The 25,246-nt window shown below is 49.5% G+C and overlaps 1 protein-coding gene across 3 annotated transcripts in view; it reads left to right on the top strand.

The window, feature by feature from the left end:
* Window positions 1–775: 775 nt before the first annotated feature.
* NCMAP (non-compact myelin associated protein) overlaps window positions 776–25,246 on the top strand; it is a 41,755-nt gene continuing 17,284 nt past the window's right edge. For 2 of the 3 annotated variants that reach the window (XM_087446558.1, XM_087446557.1), the window contains exon 1: window positions 776–1,098. In XM_087446558.1, the coding sequence (XP_087302684.1) occupies window positions 818–1,098 (281 nt within the window). In that variant the 5' untranslated portion in view covers window positions 776–817. Of the gene's footprint in view, window positions 1,099–11,887; window positions 12,042–14,653; window positions 14,657–25,246 lie in introns of those variants that run through there. The other variant, XM_087446559.1, reaches the window with a different exon arrangement.

Here is a 25,246-nt window from a genome sequence, read left to right as displayed (position 1 = left end):
TCTCAGGGCCAGAGCACTCTCACTGGGCTCTCTTCCCTTCCTTCATGGCTCCGGCTTTGTGGACAAGTCTGCCTCTCCCACCACAGGAAAGCTCTTTGAAGCCAAGGATTGTGTCTCATGTCTTTGGTGAAGCAGTAGAATCACAGAATTATACTTCCTAATCCATGGGTGTTAATAAATATCACCTTAGAGTTTCCTATAAAGACACAGTGGACTCTTAGCTCTCAGCCAACTTGGAAGTTATCAAGGCTTTGACAGCATCTCACAGGCACCCAGGCAAAGCAATGGACCCATAACCCAACAGTTTCTGGAAATAATTTGAAAACAGAATGAGGAAACCTAGCTGAACTCCTGGTTCTGTTACTAACCTGCTGTATGATTTAGGGCAACTCACCTCTGCTTCCTGAGCCTCAGTTTCCCTGTTTGTACGAGGGGAGGGGTTAGGATTCCCGTAAGACCTCTTCCCTCTCTCTGTAAATATTGACTGAGGACCTATTCTGGGCCAGAGAGAGTGCTGGGCTCCGGGGATACAGCGGTAAACCAGTCTGATGGAGGAGACGGTCCTTAATTCCACAGGGCGGAGATTTTGACACTTGCCATCTGTCAAACCTCCCGGTGTTAACACCCTGTGATTGTCTAAACCGCAGCCTGCCCTCAAACCCTTCAATCAGATTAGCATAATCCTATTTTAAAGACACCTACACAAATCCCCTGCAGCTCACATCCGGCCTGGTGTGTTTGTGAGGCCCCTTCCTCCTCTCTCGCCCTCGGAGGGGTTTGACCTGGAAGATGTGGTTTGGCGGCTGAGCGCCCGGGGATGCTAGAACCGGAATCCCAAAAAGGACCCAGGTCTGGAAGAGGCACGAGGACACCACGGGGAGGCGCCGCCACCCCAGTGTACCGACTCTGGCGCCCCCGCCGGGCGGCCCCCCGAGGCGGGGGGACCGAGGGGGCGAGCTCGGCCCCTCCCCGGAATCACCTGCGCCGGGCGGGGCGGGGCCAGGGGCGTGGCCCCAGGCGGCGAGAGCCCGGAGGCTGCGGTGGCGCCGGCTGGAGGCTGAGCGGGCGGCGGCCGGCGCGCGGGGCTCGGCCAGGCAGGTAAGGGGCGCGGGACGCCCGGGTCGCCCGGGTCTGCGGGGAGCACGGGCGGCCCGGCTCAGGCGGGGCGGCTCGCTGTCCACCTGCCGGCTGCGCTCGGCACAGGAGAGCCCGGGGTTGGGGGCAGGAGGGGTTCCCAGTGTCGTCCCACCTTCGTTGGAGGAAGTGCCTGGGGTCTGCGCGCGAGGGCAGTGGTCGGGGGTGGTGGCAAGGAGGTCGCTCATCCCCAGTGGGGTTTGGGGATGGGCATAGGGCTTGCGTCAAGGTGCCCAGAGTGCCAAACAAGCTCACGTGAGCGCGGAGAAGTGCCCTGGGAACCAGCCTGCATTTGAGGGTGGATATTCGGGGCATCCTGAAGGCAGGTCGTTTCCTTGTCCCACCCCCCACCAAGCCTGCCCTCCGGCGGAGGGCCCGAGACTCCCCGAAGAAAAGGGAGCTGACCCGGCCAGCCTGGTGGTACAAGGGACTTTGAACCACTCAGGACCTGGGTTTGCTTCATCTGTGAAATGGGCGTCTCGACGGGTCGGCCCAGTGCGAAGGCCCCTCCCGGAGGAAGATGTGCGATTCAGTGAAAGGAAACCCCACACCAAGGGGAGGAACCCAGGATTCTAGCTCAGATCCGCAAATTCAGTAGACGCGTTTGGAGCAGCTCCCCGGTGGCTCACTGGACTAGCTGCTCCAGAGGAAAGACACAGGGACCCCTCCAGTTCTGTGGTCTGGGTATCCCGGAGGGAGGAGATGGGTGTGTCACATACAAGGGCTGGCTTAGGGGACCAAGGGAGCCCTCTAGTCGTTGGAGTCCCTGCCTTGCCCCTTAGGGTGGTCTGATTTAGCCTTGGGCAGGACCCTTCATTTCTCTATGGTTCAGTTTGATGTGCTCTTTATTTTTTTGTGAGGAAGATCAGCCCTGAGCTAACATCCGTCGCCAATTCTCCTCTTTTTTGCTGAGAAAGATTGGCCCTGGGCTAACATCCATGCCCAACTTCCTCTACTTTATATGGGACCCGGCGACAGCATGGCTTGACAAGCGGTGCGTCGGTTCGTGCCTGGGATCCGAACCTGCGAACCCCCGGCCACCAAATCAGAGCTCGCGCACTTAACCACTGTGCCACCCAGCCAGCCCATGATATACTCTTTAAATGAAGCAATTTCTCTAACAGATTAAGTCAGATAATCCATATAAAGTACTTAGTTCAGTGTCTGTATATAGCAGGCACTCAATAAATAAAAAATTTCCGCTAGACTAGCTCCTCGAGGGCAGGGACCAATGTCTGTTTGGTTCACCATTATGTGGTGCCTGGCTATAGTAGGTCTCACTATGTATTTGTTGAATGAATGAAGGATGAATGAGTACGTAGTACAATGCTTGGCATGTGGTAAGTAGTCAACAAAGTAGTGAATTCAGAGATGGCTAGATCCTAACAGATGGGTATGGATATAGGCAACAGTGGTCTAGGTGGATGGAATAAGCCCAGAGTAACAGATTTGGGGCATGATAGGCATAGCCAGAGCACAGAGGTGGGGCACAACACCCACGATCTTGGAATCCTGAATCCCAGCAGCCACATGGGAGTAGGTGAACAAGCTGGAACTCCAGGGAGGTCGTATACCTTTTTCACGTCCTCTGAGAATCTGCCTCAAAGTTAGAGGGGAAAGGAGAGGAAAGAGAGAGGTGCCAAGAGACAGCAAGGGACCATGGGTGCCTGATGGGAGCGGAAGATGAAAAGGGGCTCCCGGCACCCCTTCGTGGAGGTGGGGCATTCTTCACCTTGTCCCTGCTGGTCTCTGGGCTGGCTGGTGGTGAGGTAGTTGAAGGGGGAAGCATGTTGCCAAGCGAGTGGACCCCTAGGTGTGTGTGTGGTGAGCCAGGCACAGGGTGAGCTGGGCTAGAGGAACGTGCTGGGTCTCTGGGGGGATCTCTGTAGTGGTTTCATATTGACAGCTTATCCCCTTGGCCAGTGCCTGTGCTCCACATCACCACTGTGGACTGACCACTCCTCCCTCAGCCCTGGAGGGAGCTGTGTCCTGGAGGTGCAGCCACTCTGAGCAAAGTTAGGGGCCTTAGCTTTTCTGCCTTCCTGGCAGGCGCCTTGCTGGGTTTCCGTCTCCCTGGGGTGACCAGGAATACGTGAGAAGCAAAGGTCTGAAGTGGAGGTGAGAGATTTAGGGGGAACATATCGACAGGAGACAGGAGTACCCCTCAAAAGAGCCAAGTTTGAGGCTTCTCGGTGTAGCACTTTCCATAATTGCTCATAATCATTCGTTTAATTTGCAATGTGCCCTTGACAAACCAGTCCCCGAGACCCCCCAGGAGACCCGAGAGGAGGAAAGCGGAAAGCAATGTCCACGCTGATCCCCATCTCATTGCTCCTGGGACACGGGGTCACAGAGTATTAGAGCCACGGGACCCCTAATGGTAATAGAGGCAAGGAAACTAGGGTCCTGAGAGAATGAGATATGCTCAGTCACGGAGAGTTTGGGGAGACCCCGGGTCTCCATTGTAGTGACAATGGCTTTTGTCACTACAGTGGGCTGTGACATTCTCTGGGAATTGAAAATACAGCAACACTTCCTTTTATTTTCCAATCTTCCAGTAAAACGGAATGAAACGTTAAAAGAAGAAAGGTAAAGTGGATTGTAAATTGCCCGATAAACCCTTTTAATTTTTAAAAAACCTCGTGTACGATGAAAATAAAGACTGCAAATTACATATGTCCACTCAGTTTCTTAAAGATATATGTTTGATACTGAAGAAAAACAATCCACAATAGGAACCTCTCTAACCAAGACTAAACTACTGCTGGCCAGAAGCGCCTGTATTAAGATGCACGGGGCGCGTGCTGCCGTCCGAGGGAGTCCGAAGGCGGCCTGGAAGCAGCAGCGTGTTTATTTCTCCTGGACGACCTCCAAGCCCCCTGCGTGCTGCCCCTATCAGTTTCCCCATCTCCATCCAGCCAGCTTCCTGATGCAGTCAGCATCTCGGCTTCCGGCATCCCACTCTGCTTTGGGATGTGGCAGGATGGATCCCTCTTTGTTTTCTCTCAAACGAATTCCTTATCAGCACTATAGATCCTAGGAAGACAGGAAGCGAGGAGGGGGACCGAGCCAAGCCAAGGCAAGAGCCAGCCGTGGATTCCTGAGCAGAGCTGGGGTGTAGGTAAAGCTGGGGGTGGCGGGGGGGTGGAGGGGCCTGGCAGCGGGGCTGGAACCTCTACTGTGGTTTGAAACTCCCTGGGGTGGTGGCTGGAGTTTGGCCTAAGGAAGGAAAAGAGGGCGTGCCAGTCTATAAGACAGAGAAGCCTGTTCTTCAGCCCGCTTCCAGGCTTGTTCTGAGGGGCCTCCTGCCTGTGCTGGATACTCCTGAGCTCAGTGGGACTGCCAGATCCTATGGTACCTGCCCGGGGCCTCGAGGAGGTGGAGTGGGTGGTGTTAGAAGCATTGGCATCTCAGGGGTCCGTGCAGCCTTGGGCAGAAGTACCAGCAGTGAGGATGGGGCTAAAAGCAGGGACTTAGGCCTCTGCTTTTGAGCTGTGGGATCTTGTTCAAGCCACATCACCTCTCTGAGCCTGTTTCCTAATTTATTACAGAGGATACTATCCACAGCAATCACTTATAAACGCTAGTTTCCCTTCCTCTTGAGAGAAACTTGTATCTGGGGATCTGTTGAGCAAGAACCTCCGGATTTTTAAATTCCTCCACAATTCACCCATCATTCATTCATTCATTCAGTCAGCCCACTTCTTCAGGGCTAACACCTGCCTCGGGGCCCACACTGGGAATTCAGAGAAGCTCTTTTTGCTGCTGTGTGTCTGGTTTCCTGCAGACCCTTAGCACAGTATGGCCTTGCTTTGAAGCTTCCGTCTATTCCCCCAGCTGGGGTTATCTCTTCAATCTGTTGCACAATAAAAAGCAGTTGTGTAACTTGTTCCCCTACTGCCTTAACCAATCCCATGACCCTCCTCCAGCCTTCCTAAGGTGTCAGCCTGCAGGTCACAGAGGGAAATAAGGGGTTAACTCCTGTTTACTGAGAACTTGCTAGAGCCCACACAGTGCTAAATGCTCCACATGCCTCAGTCTCTTTAACACCCACAGCATCTCAGGAAGTGACTAGTATTATTCTCTAGTTCCTTACTAAGGTTCAGAGACATAAGCAACTTGCTGGTTGTCACAGAGCTAACCAGAGACCCATTGTCACTTCCCTGGGCCCTAGGCATCTTTGCCTTTGTGGGCCCCTTCCTCTATAAAAAATGTTAAGAATTATGTTTATGACTGCATTGGTGTATTAAAACATTTTATTCAACCTAAAGGTCCTTTTTTCTTCTGATCTTGAAAGAAATGAAAACGTTTTGTAGGCCCCTAAAAGTATCGTGGGCCCTGGGCACTTTGTCTCCTGTGGGCAGTGGAGACGTCGGCCCTGGAGCTAAGGAGAAACAGGGCTGAGATTCCAGCCCACGCCCATGGCGGTGGAAGTTCTGACCTCCTCACCGTACTGCCCTTTAGCAATTAAAAAGAAAGAACCAGCAAAGAACTGGGGTAGAGGGACTAGTTATCTGAAATCTTAACTCTGTAGTGGTGTTAGTAGTTCTCTCTGGTAAATGGAGCTGTTTTGTCCCCCCGACCCCACTTGCTGCTTTTCGACCGAAACTTTTCTAAGAGCCAAGCCCACTCTATCCTCTTTCTCCAGAATTCTAGATGCCCCACTTCGGCATTCTCTCCAGTCATAGATCTTAAGGGTAACTGGTTTGCCCAGAGGACAAAAGGAGATTCATTTATCTTATAGATGCAGCTCCAGGGTCCTACCTGATCCCCAGTAACAATATCATTGGTCATAACAATAATAACAATAGTGAACTTTTTTGTACTGATGTCTTAATAGTTTATAACATTGTGAAATTTTAGTTGTACCTTATTGTTTGTCAGTCACCATATAAATACCTCCCTTCACCCCTTGTGCCCACCCCCCAACCCCCTTGCCTCTGGTAACCACCAAACAGTTCTCTCTGTCCGTGTGTTAGTTTATCTTCCACATATGAGTGAAATCATGCAGTGTTTGTCTTTCTCTCTCTAGCTTATTTTACTTAACATAATACCCTCCAGGTCCATCCATGTTGTTGCAAATGGGACGATTTTGTTTTTTTTTATGGCTGAGTAGTATTCCATTGTATATATATACCACATCTTCTTGATCCAATCATCAGTGGAGGGACACTTGGGTTGCTTCCACTTCTTTTCTATAGTGAATAATGCTGCAATAAACATAGGGGTGCATAAGCCTCTTTGGATTGTTGATTTTTTTTTTTTTTTTTTTTTTTAGATTTTATTTATTTTATTTTTCCCCCCAAAGCCCCAGTGGATAGTTGTGTGTCGTAGCTGCACATCCTTCTAGTTGCTGCATGTGGGACTCGGCCTCAGGATGAACGGAGAAGTGGTGCCTCGATGCGCACCCGGGATCCGAACCCGGGCCGCCAGCATCGCAGCGCGCGCACTTAACCACCAAGCCACAGGGCCGGCCCTGGATTGTTGATTTCAGGTTCATTGGATAGATACCCAGTACTGGGATAGCTGGATCATAAGGTATTTCTATTTTTAATTTTTTGAGGAATCTCCATACAGGTTTACATAGAGGCTGCACCAGTTTGCATTCCCACCAGCAGTGAATTAGGGTTCCCGTTTCTCCACAACCTCTGCAGCATTTGTTGTTTTTTGTCTTGGTGATTATAGCCATCCTAACGGGTGTAAGGTGATATCTTAATGTAGTTTTGATTTCCATTTCCCTGATGATTAGTGATGTTGAACATGTTTTCCTATGCCTATTGGCCATCTGTATATCTTCCTTGGGAAAGTATCTGTTCATATCCTCTGCCCATTTTTTGATCGGGTTGTTTGTTTTTTTGTTGTTAGTTGTGTGAGTTCTTTATATATTATGGAGATTAACCCCTTGTCAGATATATGATTTGCAAATATTTTCTCCCAGCTGGTGGGTTAAATAGTGAACATTTTTGAGAGCTCTCAGTGTGCCAGGCATTACACCAATCACCTGGCATTCATTGTCTCCTGAAAGCCTCAGTAATACGGTGGATAGATACTATTATCATTTACATTCTGCAGGTGAAGAAACTGAGGCGTAGACAGACTAAGTGTGGGCCGGCCCCGTGGCTTAGCGATTAAGTGCGCGCGCTCTGCTGCTGGCGGCCTGAGTTCAGATCCCGGGCGCACACCGACGCACCACTTCTCCGGCCATGCTGAGGCCGTGTCCCACATACAGCAACTAGAAGGATGTGCAACTATGACATACAACTATCTACTGGGGCTTTGGGGAGAAAGGGGGAAAAAAGGGAGGAGGATTGGCAATAGATGTTAGCTCAGGGCCGGTCTTCCTCAGCAAAAAGAGGAGGATTAGCATGGGTGTTAGCTCAGGGCTGATCTTCCTCACAAAAAAAAAAAAAAGAAAGAAAGACTGAGTTGCCCCAGTGGTGCCAGGATTGGGACTGGAGCCTGTTAGTTTGTTGTCAGAGCATAACCTCCATGAAGGCAAGGACTGTTTCCCACTGTCTCCCCGTCACCCAGCACAAGACCTTGGTACCTACAAGCTTTCAGTGTGGAATAATGACTGACCCCAGAGCCTGAACCAAGCCCTCCACTTTCCTGCCCTTTAGGGAAGCTTACCTGCTTCAGGTCCCTGTTCCCGGTCTTGAGACAATCACTACCTGCCCCTGTAGTGCAGAAATTGGCAGCTACAGCCTGGGGTTAGTCTGGGGCAGCTCAGAGCCCTATTGGAGTGAGGAATTGATCAAGACTGGCAAAGCCTCGGGGCCGGCCCCGTGGTGTACTGGTTAAGTGCACGTGCTCCACTGCTGGCAGCCCAGGTTCGGATCCCGGGCGTGCACCAATGCACTGCTTGTCAGGCCATGCTGTGGCGGCGTCCCACATAAAGTGGAGGAAGGTGGGCACGGATGTGAGCCCAGGGCCAGTCTTCCTCACAAAAAACAAAAAGACAGGCAAAGCCTCAGGCATTCACTCTTCCATCAGTGCCCCTCCATCCTCCTCCCCCACCCCCAGCCTGTGGAATCCCACTAGAGTCTCCCTCCTGCCAAGGCTGCTTCTCCCTGGGAACTCAAAGGTGCAGCCTGCCAGTCATACAGGCAAAGTGCCAGCCAGAAGGAGGTGGCCACAGGTGTCTGTGTGGCTTTCTGCCCTGGGGCTCGTCTTTTTGCTCACTTTATGCCTTTGGTCCTTCCCCAGAGCACATTACCAGACAGAAAATTGGTATTCCTGGGGAACTTGAACTCACCCACCAAAATAATTAGACACTTGAGAAATACAATTACTATAAAAGAAAGACAATAAATCAAGCTACATATGCCATCAGAAGTGGAATTATTGAAGCAGATGGACCAAGATTTTAAAGTAAAGCATGATAATTAAACTTAAGGAGAAAAAGGAAGAAATTCATAAAATAATGCAAGAACAAGAAGTCATAGGGGAGAACCAAATCAAAACATTAGCTAGAAAAGTATAATATTTTTTTAAAAGAACACAATAGATGGTGTAAATATCACGATGGTTACAGTTGAAGAATTAACTAGTAAAGAGGAAGATGAGATTGAGAACTGTCCCAGAAAGCAGCAAGAAAAGATAGAGAGATAACAAATAAAAAAGAAAAGCTAAGAGATACAGAGAGGAGAAGTAGGAATCCCAAAAGGAAAGAAAAATAAAAATGGAGAATAAAAAATATTGAAGAAATAATGGAGATTAAATGTTCCAGAATTAAAAAAGAATGAACGCTGTCAACTTAAAAAGCAAGTTCACCTGTTATTTTATCCTCAAAATGAGTTTATTTGGGAATAGCCAGAAGAATTGCAATTGGGGATGTGAATGCTGTGGCAAACCATAGGCAAATCCAGAAAACAAAGCAGGGGAGCGGCTTTTATAGAGAAAGGGGGGGGAGTAGGGAGGGGCTGTTCTAAAGGAAAGTCCATTGGGGGAAAGTAGCAGTTCAGGGCAGCAATGGCTTCTCATTGGCTGGGCTGTGGTGTTTCTCATTGGCTGAGCTGTGGTGTTTCTCATTGGCTGGGCTGTGGTGTTTCTCATTGGCTGGGCTGTGGTGTTTCTCATTGGCTGGGCTGTGGTGTTTCTCATTGGCTGAGCTGTGGTGTTTCTCATTGGCTGAGCTGTGGTGTTTCTCATTGGCTGAGCTGTGGTGTTTCTCATTGGCTGGGCTGTGGTGTTTCTCATTGGCTGGGCTGTGGTGTTTCTCATTGGCTGAGCTGTGGTGTTTCTCATTGGCTGGGCTGTTGCCCTGTGGGGAGAGAAATCTTCCTTCAGGAGTAAAGTAGTTTTACTTCCTATCTGAGATGCAAGCCTATGTCTCTTCCTGTTTGGTGTAATTGATAGTGTATGATAGGGTGTGAGAGCTCCCCCTACAGGCCATCCTGACTCCAATTTAGTTAAGGTTTCTTTTATTAATTTCCACAACTCAGATCGAAAGAACTTGTAGAGTAGCCGATAGTAGAAATAAGGAAAATTCCACGGACAGATATTGCAGTGAAATTGAGAATATGAAAGACAAAGAGGAAGAGAGCAGAGAGAAACATGGGAACAAGAATGAGTTTGACACTATACTTCTCAGTAACCACACTTGATAAAGGAAGTCAAAGAGTAATGTTACTAAGAATAGAAAGAAAAGAACCCTTTCAATCCATAATTTTAAAGCCAGCCAAATTGTCATTCAAACATGAGGTCATAATAAAAATATTCTTAGGCAAATAAAGCCACAGAAGGTGGAATATACAAAGACCCACGTTGAAAATATTTGTGGAGGAAGTACTTAAATAATAAAAGAAACAAATCCAGGAGATCCTGCAAGAGCTATGGGAAAGTCAGGGTGTATGGGTCAGAGATCAGTCTAAGAAACAGAAGCAGAATTCAGCATTTTAGGTAGGAGAAGATTTTTTATGTACCTAATTCTTTAAAAATATTGGAAAGGCTGGAGGCTCCCAAAACACTGCAGAAGTGGCCAGATGGCGCCTGTCATAGGAAAGTGGGAGAATCAAGGCTGCTCGGAACTGTTGGATTTAAGGGCACACGACTGTGGCCCTTGATCCAGGGATCCAGAAGCTGATATGCTGTAATTGCCTGGATACTGGGACTCAGAGTCTGGCTACCAGTGTCGCTGCAACACTGACTCGTCTTTTAAACAGAGGGCCAGCCTTGGGCTCAGACACTTTGGAAGGTAACACTGTCTAGCTAAAATTTAATGACATTGATCTGCTTCATCTGATTTGTTGTTACCTTCTATTGATGGCAAGTGACGTTGGTTTTCCATTTTCAGTAGTGATAGAAAATTTCTGTTTAGAATAAACCGATAAATGTTTTAAAGGAAGAGTGGGTCCAGGGATCTCAAATCAAAGCCATCATGATTGGTGCAAATAGTTATTAAAAGAGGTCAGAGGTGGAAGAGGTGATCTGGGGAGGAGGGGACAGTTGGGTCTCATGATAGAGGAAGGTTAGACTGGCGTAGAGTTGGGAAGAGAGCACTGGAGTGAAGGCCAGTGTGCTGGTTCTCTGTTGCTGTGTAACCAACCGCTCCAAAACTGAGTGGCTTAAAACAACAATTTATTATTGTTTTCTCTCATGGCTCTATAGGTTGACTGGGCTTAGCTGGGAGGTTCTCACTGGGGTCTCTCACGTGGTTTTGGTCATCTAAAGGCTCAATTGGCTTGGGTATTCAAGGTGGCTCACTTGCATGGCTGCCTATTGATGCTTTCAGTTGGCAGCAGAACTGAGGCTGTCAACTAGTGCATCTACCTGTGGCCTCTCCAGGTGCTTCTGACAGCGTGGCAGCTGGGTTCTGAGAGCGAAGTTCCTGGGAGCAAGCGTTCTGAGGCAGGAAGCAGAAGCTGCCACTTAAGGGCTATACATGTGTCACTTCCAGCATGACTGCCAGTGTCACGTCTGCCATATTCTAGTGGTCCAAACAGTCATTGGGCCCACCTAGAGTCAAGGGAGTGGAGAAATAGATTCAACCTCTTGATGAGGGGACTGGCCAGGTCACATTGCAGAAGAGCACGAGGGATAGGAAATGTGAGGACAGCTCCCAGTGCTGGGAAGCACTGGGATTTAGGAGACAGAGTCGCTCATTCTGCCTAGGATGGGGGATGAAGGGAGGAGACAGGTGCTGGTGGATGAGACCGAGAAGAGTTCATAGAAGACCTTGGTTGCCGAGACAAAGAATTAGGGCTTTATTCTGTAGCCAGTCAGAGGTGATTGATGGTATCAGAACGATGGAGAGAGACCATGCAGAAAGTAAGGTCTCAGAGCTTGTATAATTCTAATTCCTTTTCCAACAAGTGGGAAGAAGGCTGGTGGCTTCTGTTCTTCACAGTAGCGTATCAGTAGACGATTATTGTATGCTGGGTGCATGGCCAGGCCAGGCACTCTGGAAGTAAGTCTACGGTTCATAAACCACTGGACTATCCTGGAAATTCCAGTATTCTACATTCATTCCATAGCTTCCAGATCTCCTCTTTGACTCCTCCTGGCCCCCAAATCCTTTGCTAGGACAAGTGTCTGGTTTGTAACTAAAAAATCATGGTCCAGGTCCAGGTCCAAGTCCAAGCAATGTCAGAGCCCAGCGGAGGGTGTGACTTGTCCCTGGGTCTGCATGGAGCTGAGCAGTGGGCTCTGATGGCCATCACCAGAGTTCAGGGAGCCAGAGCCCAGAGAGTTGTATACGTTCAAAGCCAACCCATTCTAGGGTATCTGCTCCACGCAGCCTATACGTGTGTGTGAATTCATTTATTTATTCATTCAAATGACTTCTAAATGGCTGACCTTGTGCTGAGTGCTGGCAATATGGCTTTGACTAAGACAGATTTTGTCTCCCATGGAGCTCCTGGAATAGAAGGGAAGACAGACCTATCTACTGATTACAACGGTTTCATGTGATAAGTGCCGTAACCAAGGTACCTATGAGATGCTGCAAAGATTCTCAGAGAGACTGTCCTGCTTGAGATTGGCGGGGGGGCCTTGGGCAGGTCTTGGAGGAGAAGGACACCAGCATGTGTCGGTGCCCGCTGTGCATCGGGCACTCTGCTCGGGGTGCGGCCTGCGTTGCTAAGTGACTTACGCATGCAAAGCCCTTACACGTGCCTGGTTTATACAGTAAGGCTAAGTGACTGGCACTTAGTATTAACAATTATTTTCTCATTTGACTGTTGAAACCAGGAATGAGACAGAAATCCAAGCCCAGTTTACTGATGAGGAAACAGGCTCAGAGAGATTAAGTCACAAGCCCAAGTCACTCAGCAAAGCCAGAATTCAAGCCCACGTCTAACTCTAAAACCTGTACCTCTGTCCACTCCACCAGTTCACAGGGAGAGGAGGGCATTCCAGGAGAGGGGACAAACCCTGTCGAGAGGTGGGGGATCTATAGTCCCAAAGAGCTGAGGTGTGTGTGGTGTGTGGGTGGTGCCAAGAAGGGATGGGTGCCAAGTGTGTGGGTGCCAAGAAGGGATGGGAGAGGAGGCAGGAGACAGGGGTGAGGGGCTTTGAATGCCAGGCCAGGGTGGGCGGAGCAGGCTTAATTCCATCTGCAAAGAGAACCAACCGAGGGTTCCACGGCTCCCCAGCCCACATGGGCATCTCTCCTCCCAGGTCACTCTCCCATGAAAACTTGTCACCCAATGCCCACGTCCTTCCAGGCGGGGCTGGGCCTGGAACGCAGATCACCTGACTCCCAGCCCAGCGCTCACTCCTCGCCCAGCTTCCTCCTCACTGTGGCCTCTCTTTCAGCCTGTGATGTTTGCTCAGAACCTGAGCCCCAGGGCAGAGAGCACAGAAATATTTATTTATGCCGCTGCCAACCCTGCCTCCTGCAGGCCCCCAAGGGGCACCTCACAGAGAAGTTCAGTTATATAATCCTGAGTTGACACAGCACGAAGGAGAAGGAAATAGATTATAATTATTCTTTTTTTCTCAGTTTTGGACACATTTTGAAAACTGGATAGCTTGACATTTTCCTCTCTTCTTCCTCCATCACCTTATTGACCTGAGGTCCCCAGGGATCTTGGTGGTTCTAGATCAGTCGCTGATTTTAGCCTTAATTGTGGTAAGACTGGGGGTTTGGGGAGATCTTCCTAGAGGCAGGGGAGGGGAGAGAAATGAAATATATTAAAGGGCTGGTTTGTGCCAAATGCTTCACCAGGGGCTTTATAGTCATTATCTCATTTTACCCAAACAGTAACCCTATCAAGGAAGTCCCATTTATTACCTCCATTTTAGAGAAAAGGAATGGACACACAGAGAGGTTAGGTAACTTTCCAAAGGGCAACCAGCAAAGCCAGGTCAGCCTGGCTCTGACGCTCTGAGTTTTCAAACACCTCACATGGAATCCATAGTATAGGGATTCTTGAGAGAGCAGGGCATGCTAGCTTCTCCCTATGGAGGAAGTTCCTCCACAGTTTTATCCTAATACATCCCTCACATCTAGTCTCCACTCTGGCCTTCCCTGGACGCTTGGCTCCACTGTGCTGGGACCCTCACTGTCCCATCCCCTCACCAAATCTTACATTTCCCTTCCCGAGTGTGCTCATCCCCACCCCCTGCCTCCCAGTCTCTACTTCGACTGTTTTTCCCAGCTAGAATGCTGTTCCTTCGCCACCCTACAGAATCCCAGTAAAACAAGTAATAATGCTAATACTCATTCACTGAGCAGAAGCTGTGAAGTGGAGTGCTTGAAAGCATGAGCTCTGGAGTGTTCTGCCTGAGTTCCACCCAGTTCCACCACTTTCGCTGGCTGTGTGACCTCAGGCAAGTTACTTAACCTCTCTGGACCTCAGTTTCTTCACCCGTAAGATAGAGATAATGATACCACATAGGGTTGTTCTAGGATGACATGAGTTATAAAAGTAAAAACTATACAAATAAAAAGTTTTTTATAAAGTTTTTAGAAAAGTGTTTGGCACATATTAAATTATTAATATTAATTTAATTAATATAATTAATTAAACATATAAATTATTCTTAACTGTTTATTCTTATCATCAAGCCCTCAAAATGTGGAGCAGACTCTCAGTCAGATTCCCTGGGTTCACAACCTTCCTCAATTGGTGACTTTGGAAAAGTTATTTAACCTCTCTGGGCCTCAGTTTCCTCACACCAAAATTTTAACCGGTAATTTGCTTTCCACTTACGGTGGATGAGACAAATAAATACAAATTACTTAGTAGAGGGCCTGGCACTGAGACCCACAGGAATACGAGCTATCATTAAATTGCTGGGATACAGACCCTGGTCACTCACCCCACAGCCCACGAGTGTAATGACCACGTGGTGCCACTCAAGGCAGCCTGCCCCGCATCCCCGGCCCCCTGCTCAGCACCTCTCCCTCTCCGGGCTCCACGGCACCCTCGGCCTGTCCTGTGTCTTGGTGTCACGTCGGCATCACGGTGGCAGCCACACGTGGACAAGCACAAGCCCGATGACCTGTGCTTAATCCTCGCCCGACGCCCAGTTCGGCCAGCAATTATTGCACACCCACTGCTCCTTCATTTAGCTGGTCGCATGTGTCATTCAACGCCCGTGTGTTCACACTTACAGTGTTCCAGGCACTGGGGATTCAAAAGGTGAATAAAAACCAACACAGCCCCCTGCACTCGTGGAGCTCAGAGTCTGGTGTGGGACACAACCGTTCATCAAATGGAAGATGTGAACTATCACCAGTGGTGAGAGAGGGACACAGAGCTGTGAGAGTGCACAGCACACGGATTTGAAGTGACGTTTGTGTTAAGGTATCATAAGTGTCAGTAGGTGTGGAAAGGTGCATGCAAAGGCCCTGTGGCAGGCATGGGAAGGATGGACAGGGCTGAGCTCCGACAGGGAGGAGACTGGAGGTCTACAGGATCCAGATCCTGTGGGGACTTGACCACACTTTCAGGACTGAATAGCCACATGTGGCCGGTGGCTCCCATAGTGGCGAGCCCAGGTCTAAACACTGCTGGGCGGTAAGAGGCCTGCTAAGGAGTTTGGACTTCATTCACCTTAGCTGATGAGAGGCCACTGGAGGTCTAGGTAGAGGTGAGCGGGGTCGGATTTGTTGCTAGAAGGTTCTCTGTGGTGGCTGTGCAGCTGATGGGTTTGAGAGTGGAGAGGTCTTTTCCATCTTCTCCACTCTGCGCTGGAAAGGTCGCACTCAGCACATACCCACTCCACCGGGCTGTGGTGTGAGCAGGGTGGAGACGGACGCCCCGTCTCTGACTAGGAATCCCCCCGTTTTGGTGAACTCCGGAGCCCAAGGCCGCCGCCCGGCAATCAGCCACTCCTTCCTCTGTGACTCTGAGCTTCTCTTTCCCGAGGCATGCAGTGGTCCCCAAACACAGCAGGCTTTGGCTGAACGCGGCTTCTGCTGTGGTTTGCGGGTAAACAGATGTGGCCCTGGGCAGCTCGGCGAGGAAACGAAGTACCTATTAGTGACTTGAGCAACAGCCCAGGCTGGCCGAGCTCTCGGCCGGGCCGGCTGGGGACACACCAGCTCACAGAGGCACACGCTCACATGCTCTCGTCCCCGCCCATGAGCCCACCACCCCAGGAGTACGCGGGTGCCCCTGGTGGGCTCAGGGCCCTGGCACGCCCCTCACACCTTCCCCCGCACCGCTTGCCTGCCCACTTTTGTATTTCCTCAGACCCCGGACTCATGCTTGCCTCGCACGTTCTGCTCCCCCTAAAAGTCTCTTCCGTGTTTCCTCTGACTCTTCCAGGAGGGCAGGGTGGGTGCTGGGGAGCCCCTGATTTGGGAAGCAGAAGACTGGTCCCAACCCTGCTCTGGGAGCTCTGTGACTTTGGGCAAGTTACTTGGCCTCTCTGTGCCTCGGTTTCCTGGGGTGTAAAGCAGAATGGATGTGATGAGGATTAAAGGAGATTATGAATGTGAGGGCCCAAGTACAGTGCTTGGCACAGAGGAGGTCCCAAGGGAGCAGTTATGACTGCGTGGTAAGGGCTCACTGTCCCCCAGCCCAGCTCCCTGAGAGCCAGGCACAGCTCACGCACCCGGGGCCCCTGGATTCTCCCAGCCTCCACACCTGTGGTGCTCCTGGGCCCCATCAGCCTCGGGCGACGTGGCTCATACCATGTTGAAACTAGGAGGTTTGGCAAAAATGGGCCCCTGGGCTCAGCTCTGCGGGGTGTGAGGCATCAGCGTCCAGGGCTCTGAGATCCACGGGGATTCAGAGACAACACCAGGGACCCAGCGGACCTTCGAGATGGCACCTGGGCCACGTCCGCTGTGGGAACCCTGAACCAATACCAGGGCCAACTTATCCACTAGACACAGCAGAAACAAGGCCCACAATACTTGTAAGGATTCCCAAAATGTTTTAATTTCTTTTGAAATCAGGAGGAAAACCCAACTTTTAGGGCAGAAGAAAGTGTTTCCATTTTTCTCTCACATCAGAAAAAATAAAATATTTAGAGCCCATGAAAATTTATTATGTGGGGGGGCAAAAGTCATGACGTGGCCCTGACCAATTCTTCATTTATTCAAACATATTTATTGGGCAGGGTAATTTCTATCAGTTCTTATTCGATCCTTGCAGTCTTGTCTAGCTGCACACATACCTCTCTTTAACTCAGAGGAGGAAAATGAGGCTCCTGGAGGGTAAATAATTTGCCCACAACAGCGAGTTTAGAGGAAACAGAGGTGGGATTTGAACCCAGCTCCATCTATCTGAGTCCAAATCCCTTTCTTCACTTTGTTGTTAGCACTATCGAGTCGATTTCAACTCCTAGTGACCCTGTGGACAGCAGAGCGGAACCCTGCCCGCTCTTTTTGTGCCATCCTCTCACCTTCCGGTGCTATATCAGAAGCTGCTATTCGTAGAGTGTTTGTGGCCAACTTTTTCAGAGTGGGTGGCCAGGTCCTTCTTCCTAGTCTGTCTTAGTCTGGAAGCTCTGCTGAAACCTGTCCACCATGGGTGACCCTGCTGGTATTTGAAATCCTGGTGGCAGAGCCTTCAGCATCACAGCAACACGCAGCCGCCACAGTATGACAACCAACAGCCGGGTGGTAAGAGCGCTGAATATTAACCACTGGACCACCAGGGCTGGCTTTTTCTTTGCTACACCACACTATTTGTAAGTCATCATTTTATTTAATTTAGTCCTTACAGCATAAGGGTGGGACAATCACCCCCATTTTAAAGCTGTGGAAACTGAGGCCTGGAGAGGAGAACGAGGTACCTTGCTCACAGTCCCATGGCAAGTCAATGAGGGAGTTGGGAACCAGGCCGTCCTCCTGAACCCCTCTCTACTGCCCCCCTGCCCTGTCCAAAGCCTTTCCTGCACCACGTGGCCCCCATCTCCATCCTCCGCCCTCACTGTGGCCTCCTTCACCACAGCCACCCCACAGGGATGGCTCCCCTGCCTTTCTTCCCACCTCTTTTTTGTCCACTTTCCCAGCCCAGAGAGGGGCTGCTTGGATCTGTGCAACATCCACATCCCACCTCTTCACAAAGCTGGAGGCTGGCACTGCCGCCTGAGAGGGAGGGGAGAAAAGAGAGGCAGCAGGCCAAAGCCAGAGTGAGGGTTTACATGAAACCACAGGTCCCCCAGACAAACGCCCCTCTGTACCTCGGGGCCTGTTGTGACTGGCCACCAGCCAGCACTCACCGTGGGCAGCTTGAACGGCCCTCCTGTCCTCTCTGCGGGCCAGCGCCTGCCAGGCCTGAGCTCGGGCAGGAAAGGGGAGGGGTGTTCCTTCTGGAATGGAGAGTGTGGGAGGCAAGCAAGCCTTGGGGAGAGTGAGGGGCCACATCCTGAACCAAACCGGGAGGCTGGGAGAGTCACAGATGGAAGGACCCAGCTGTGCATTTTTCAGGAGAGCAAACTGAAGTCCAGACAGGACAAGTGACTTGCCCAGGGTCACACAGCGAGTAAGTAACAGAGGTAAGACTCGAACCCAGGCCTCCTAACCTCCAGCCAGGGTTCTTGCCTCCACGGCAGGCCTCTCTGTCGGGATTTGGTGGTGACCCTGTTAAATAGGTGAGGTAGAGCTCTACAGACCAGGACATTGAGACTCAAAGAAAATATCACAGGTTAAGACTACGGAGGACTCATTTTCCTAGAATTCCATGTTAAAGTGCAGGTGCCTCAGACAGAGTTTGCATCCTTAATTCATTAATTACAAACAGTTTGAGGTTAGCCCAGCCCTGGAAAAGGTGGGGGGAGAGGTAGAGAATCAACAGCGAGAGCACTGAAGGGTCAGCGTTGGGGTAAACTCAGATATTGGAGTTTGTAAGAGGCACTGGCCTTGGTTCCTAAAAAAAATAATAATAAGAGCACTTGGGGTCAGGACCCCTGGTCCCAAGGAGATTGCTGACACTCATTTGGGTCTGATTTTTTTCCCTGTACTCCTTTCCAATTTTTTTTCCAGAAGTTTCCAGCTGCCTGTCCATGGTGTACAAAACTCATTTACATCTACATATCCTTGCTTTACCAGGTGGCCATTAGAAGTAACTCAGGAAGCTCAGCCTGTGCCTTTTAGAAACTTATCGCAGTTGCGTCAGCAGGGTGGTGAAGGCAGAGCTAAGGGGAGGGCGTGGCCCCGTGGGGTCTCACCTATCGCTCACCAGCCCCCGTTTCTGTAGGTTTGGTTCGGTTCTTGCGACTGATCTTGTTTTGAATGAATGAGAAAGGAGTTCTTGAAAACGTACCAAATGAGCTTCCAATAAACCTTCCTCTCTCTGGGTGCCCCTGGGTGCCTTGCTGGCCCTCAGTTTCCCCACTTGTAAGAAGAGGGCCATGGACACATTAGTTTTCAGACTGGTTCCGCAGAATCCTGTGATCACAAGGAGTTGCCGCCACAGAGGGCGTGGGGACTGGTGAAGGAGAAGTGGTGGGGGTGGAGTAGAAGGGAGGAGGCTGGTTCCTTAAGTCTTCTGGAGGAGCTTAGTTTATCATCAATTCATCCCCCAAACTCTCCAACAGAAGACTAGATCTCCTTTCAGTCTGGACACACACAGCATCTACCAGTGGCAGTTTTTCTTGGCTGCAGAATCCCTGTGTGCCTCCCTCCGCCCCCGAGTTGGACTGGTTACCCCACTGGCTGCTGCAGGGCACCGCCCCAGGCACCCCCTGTCCCTGGATCCCGAGCTTCTCATGCTCAGTTTACTCTTTAGCGGGGCCTATCCTCCAGGAGCTGCCCAGGAAAAGGTGCACGGGGTGGGGTGGATTTTTTTTGAAGCCTTGCATGCCCGAAAATGTTCTTCTACCCTCACACTCAGTATTTAGTTTGGCTCACTGTACACTTCTAGGCTGGAATTATTTCCCCTCAGAATTTTGGAGAGTTGTCTCAGAGCTTCTAGTGCTGCTGCTGTCAAATCCACTGCCATTCTGATTTCATCTGATTGTTGATCCTTTTATTTGTATTTGACTCTATTTAAAAAAAAAATTAATGGACGTGTGTAGGATATTCTCTTTATATATATAGTAAGATGAGTCATATTATGGGTCTTTTTCTTTTTCTTTGTGAGGAAGATTAGCCCTGGGCTAACATCCAAACCCATCTTCTTCTACTTTATATGGGATGCCACCACAGCATGGCTTGACAAGCAGTGCATCCATCCATGCCCAGGATCCGAACCTGTGAACCCCGGGCCGTGGAAGCAAAGCGTGCGAACTTAACCACTATGCTGCCGAGCTGGACCCTTATTGTGGGTCTCTTTTATTCATTGTTCTGGGGACTCAGAGGGTCCTCTCATTCTGAAAATTCTGTCCTTCACTTCTGAGAAATTTTCAGATATCCCCTGCTTAAAAATTTCCTCCCTTGCCTCGATTTTCTCTGCTTAACCACTTCTGGAATTCTTATTATGAGGATGTTGGTCCTCCTGGATTAGTCTGTTCTTGCCTCTTTTCTCTCTCAGTCTTTTTTGTTCCACTTGATGAGACATTTTCTCAACTATTTTCTAACCCTTCTATTGAATTTTTTATCTCTTTTGTCAAATTTTTATTTCCTAGCACCCTTCTTATTCTCAGAATATTCTTATAGCATCCTGTTCTTGTTTTGTAGATGTAGCAGCTTGTCTCTGAGGATGCTGAAGTTTTCTTCTGCCCTTTGTATTGCCTGTTTGCTTTAAATGCCTCCCTCTGCTCATTTGTTTTGTTTGTTTGTTCATCATTGTTTGAGCTTTTACCCCCGAAGGTCTGTTGACTTTGGCTATCTGTTCCTATTTAAGAGTAAGGCACTGAAAAGCTCATTGTAAAAAGAAGTTTGTGGGAAACTCTGGGTGTGGGGGCGGGCTTGTCAACTAGTGGCCTCTCCATAAGCTGATTGGCAGGAATCTGGTCATTTCATTGGAGGATCCTCTACTATCAATCAGTATCTGTACTTTTGTTCTATTGGCTGGTCAGTCTCCCCAGAGCCTCCTCTCTAATTTCCTGCCTGGAGGTTGGAGCCTGGCTCTGGGAGTTCTGGCAGCCCAGGAGGTTAAGGGGACTGGCTGAGCCCCACAATGCAGGATTTAGACTTTCCTTCAACTCCATTTTCAGCCAGAGATTAACCACCACCTACTGGCTTTTCCCTGAGTCTCAATGTCAAATGTGCCTATGGATTGCCTTGGGATCTAGCTAAAGCCATATTCTCATTCAGCAGGTCTGAGTGGACCCTCAGATTCTGCATTCCTGACAAGGTCCCCGGAGCTGCCACTGCTGCTGATCCAAGGACCACACTCTGGATGGCCAAGGTCTGGAGTAGTGCTGTCGAAGAGAACGTTATGCAAAGGTGGACACGTTCTAGACCTGTGCTGACCAATACGGGAGCCATAAGCCTTAGTGCATGTTAAGCACTTGAAATGTGGCTAATGAGACTGGGGCACTGAACTTTTAATTTGATTTAATTTTACTTTATTGTCATTTAAATGTAGATGGCCAACATGCGGCTATCATCTTGGGCAGTGCAGGTCTTCCTCCTGATTCACTCTCTGCAGAGGGTGAATTTACCAGCTTCTGCAGGGTGGAGGAGGCCTATGGCAGGGAGGATAGAGGGAGGGAGGGATGGAGATGTTGACCTCAACAAAGAAAACAGCCAGTTATTTTACCAGCAAAATGGGTTTATTCGGGAATAGCAGAGGAATTGCAATTCGGGCCAAGCCAGCTATAGCAAAAAGCATAGGCAAGTCCAGCAAACAAAGGAGAGGAATGTTACTTTATAGACAAAAAGGAGGGAGATGGGAGGGATTGCTTTGAATGAAAATCCATTGGTGGGAAGCGAGAGTTTCTCATGGGCTGAGTTGCTAGGCAAGGAGGCAGTCTTTCCTCCTGCTGGGATAGTAATTCACTATTACTATAGTAATAGTGGGGGGGGTGCCTGTAATTGACATGGAGTTGTGGTGGATGAGGGCTCCCCCTTCTGGCCTGCAGCCCTCATCTTAAATGGAGTTTCCTTGACTCTGTTTCCCCGAGGAGATGGAGGGGATGGTGTTGAGCTGCTCCTTTTACAAACTTTCATCTTCCTCTTTTCAGCCCCACATGGAATCTTGACTCTTGGCGGCACCTATGGCCACCCATCCCTGAGTCTTCCTGGGCTTTCTTCAGTGCGATCAGCTTTTACTGGTTTCCGCAGTCTGCAGGTTTGAGCCTCAGCCTTTTCCAGGCTGCTGAGTCACACTCAGCCATCAGCTTTTCCAGCTTTCGCACCTGGATTGGCTTCTCTCCAGTGTGGTTGTCTTCTCTCCTGTTCCCTTTGGCCTTGTGGGTTTATGCGTCTTGATTCCTTTACTTTCATTCATGAGCGGTTTCAGGAGGAAGCAGAGATGAATATTTGTGTTCCATCTGCTTGTGTTTCACCAGAGGTCCCTCCTGCATTTTTTAAAAGAAAAAGATCCCAAACTGTATTTCTCCCAAGATGAGGCAAACCCAAATTTATCCTTTTTACCTGGAGTTTTCCTGCAGGCCGGGAGATTTGTTGTACCTGGGAGCCCAGAGACCCCATCCTTAAATCACTGCAGAGCCTGAGAGCTGCTGGAAGAGGTCAAAGGCTGGGGCTGGCACGGTGGCATAGTAGCCCAGCCTGGTGGCGTAGTAGTTAAGTTTGTGCTCCCCTTCACTGGCCCTGGGTTCGCAGGTACAGATCCCAGGCGCGGACCTACGCACCGCTTATCAAGCCATGATGTGGCAGGCGTCCCACATACGAAGTAGAGGAATATGGGCACAGATGTTACAAGCCCAGGGCCAATCTTCCTCACCAAAAAAAAAAAAAAAAAAAAAAGAGGTCAAAGGCGCTACCTGTCTGGGGAGAGGGAGAGCCTGGCTGACCCAGTCGGTGTAGTTTCTCTATTCTGTAAGGGGATTGATGGGCCCAGGCAGGGGCCAGACAGCTGAAGGGCATCCTTGCAAACCAGAGCTGGGCAGGGAATGGACTTACAAAACTAAAGATGTTCTAAGCCCTTGGCAGGGAGGAGATTTGGAAAGGAAAAATTGAGAATGGTTACCAGTTAACTGGGCAAATAAATCACACAGATGGGATGGGATCCTGGCTGGCAGGGGCTGGAGCGGGGTGGTCCTTCAGGACGAGATGAACTGCAGATGTATTTGTAGTTAGGTGGAGGTAGGTGCTGAGACTTATGTGAAATCAGCTTGTGTGGCAGGGAAGGAATCAGGCCTGCCCTGTTGCCTCCTGAGCCCACTCCCCACACCCTGGCCCAGCTGGCCCAGTGTCCCCAGGACTCTTCCTCTGCTCCTCTCTCACGGTACTTCTCGTCGTGTGCTCGTGCCTACCACTCCTTGGACGTGTCTGATCAACCTCTGCATCCCCCGCAGCGCCTGGCCTCTGGGATATGTCTGTTCAGGCAGGGCAGGGCACGGAGGCAGGAGTGGACTGAGTACAGACCTAGAGGTCAGACAGATAAGAGTCTAAATTCTATATTTTAGGCTCAGTAATGGCCCCTCCAAAGATATCCACATCCTAATCCCCCAAACCTGTGACTGTGTTACCTTACATGGCAAAAACAACTTTGCAGATGTGATTAATTTAAGGATTTTGAGAGGGGAGATTATCCTGGATTACCTGGGTGGGGCCAATGTAATCACAGGGTCCTTATAGGAGGGATGTGGGAGAGTCAGAGAGAGAGAAAAAGACGTGATGACAGAAGCAGAGGTCAGAGAGAGAGATAGGAAGTTGCTACACTATTAGTCTGAAGATGGAGGAAGGGGCCACAGGCCAAGGAGTGCAGGTGGCCTGCAGAAGCTAGAAAAGGCAAGGAAACAGTTTCCCCTAGAGCCTCCAAGAGGAACACGGCCCTGCCAACACCTTGATTTTAGCCCAGTGAGACTGATTTTAGACTTCTGACCTCTAGAACGGTAAGAAAATAAATTTGCGTTGTTTTAAGCCATTAAGTTTGTGATAATTTGCTACAGCAGCCGTAGGAAACTAATGCATGCTAGCTCTGCCATGTCTTAGCACTGAGGCCTTGGGCGATTTACTGAAGCTCTCTGGGCCTCAGTTCTTTTATCTGGAAAATAGAGATAATATATGTGAGGAAATATATGTATGAAGTACTTAGCATGGTACACGGTACATGGTACATGGCACTTGATAAATGGCAGCTGTCGTGTCTGTGGTTCTCATCAACATCGTCGTCGTTATTGGTTGTCTATCCACAGGTGTAAGTACAGACTGGACATTTCCTTTCTTGTCTAGACCTTTTTGAATAGAAAGGATAGGAAACTGTTAAGAGACAGGCCTATCACTCTGCTCTGGTAGTTTTCAACCAGGGGTGATTTGCCTCCCAGAAGACATTTGGAAATGTCTGGAGACATTTTTGGTTGTCATAACTGGGGATGCTACTGGCATCTGGTGGGTAGAGGCCAAGGATGCTGCTAACCATCCTGCAATGCACAGGACAGGCCCCCAAGCAAAGAATTATCTGGCCCAAATGTAGATAGTCCCGAGAGTGAGGAACTCTGCCATGCTCTGAGGGTTTGTTGTACCTCTTGGGCTCAAAATATCAACAGGTAGAGAGAAGAGCGAGCAGACTCGTGACCCAGCAGTGATATCTGTGGACCCTCAGAGTGTCCCCAGGAATATCACTTACCTTCTGGGAGGCTTGGCAGCCATGGACAGTTTCAAAGTAGAAGATCTGAGTTAGAGACTCAGCTCCTCCGCTCACTTGCTGTAAGACTCTGGGCACGTCGTTTAACCTCTCTGAGCCTCCGTTTCCTGTCAGCAAAGTGGAAACAAAAACTCTCGCCGTGTTGTATTGGTTAAATGATAAAACGTACCTGGAAGCACAGTGCCCGGCCCTTTGTTAGTGTCTCCTTAAATGCTGGCTCCCTTCCCTTCCTGACTAGAATCTCGGGGTGGAATTCTTTTCCTCTGACATATTCACTTAGGGGCATAAACTCTTTAACCTTGTGTCTTGTTTCCCCTTGGGGACAGTGGGACACCTGGAGATTTACGTGGGAGCTCAGGTGTAGTTTGAGGACCCTTGGGAGCTGGGCCCTGGGCTTGGGCCCAAAGACCAAGGAGCAAAGGGAAGCCACAGGGCACATTCCAGATCTTGGTCAGTCTCAACCAGGACGCCCACAGGTCTCTTCCTCTACCGACTCCTGGCACGGCCTGTGCTGCCCTTTTGGCACTAGGCAAAAATCTGCCTTGTGACCAGTTTCATCTGGGATTTCTATTTATAACTCTTGGTACGTGGAACTTACCAGGTTTGCAGGTCTTGGGTTGGAAACTCTTTGAGGCATCTTTCTTTACAACATGGGCCACAAAAGTCAAAAATGATGTTCAAGCCAGCATTTGACAGAGTAGATTAAATTAAATAAGATTTAATAAATGTGGTGGGCCTGGAACCCAGACTTCCAGATCCAAAGGCCACTGCTTTTCCCAAAGGACTTCAGTACGGTATTGATCAGGCATCTCTCTGTGATCAGTGCTGGGCTGGGCATGAGGGGGGATGATCCTCATAAATATCAATTCAAAGAAAGATTCTTTTTTTTTTTTTTTAATTTTTTGTTTATTGCAGTAACATTGGTTTATAACATTGTATAAATTTCAGGTGTACATCATTATACTTCTATTTCTGCATAGATTACATCATGTTCACCACCCAAATACTAATTACAACCCATGACCACACACATGTGCCGAATTATCCCT

This window comes from Ceratotherium simum, chromosome 22 (assembly GCF_057802395.1).
Source record: "Ceratotherium simum simum isolate JZ-2026a chromosome 22, ASM5780239v1, whole genome shotgun sequence".
In the NCBI taxonomy this organism is placed as follows: domain Eukaryota; kingdom Metazoa; phylum Chordata; class Mammalia; order Perissodactyla; family Rhinocerotidae; genus Ceratotherium; species Ceratotherium simum.
This window is presented reverse-complemented; position numbering and strand designations above follow the sequence as displayed.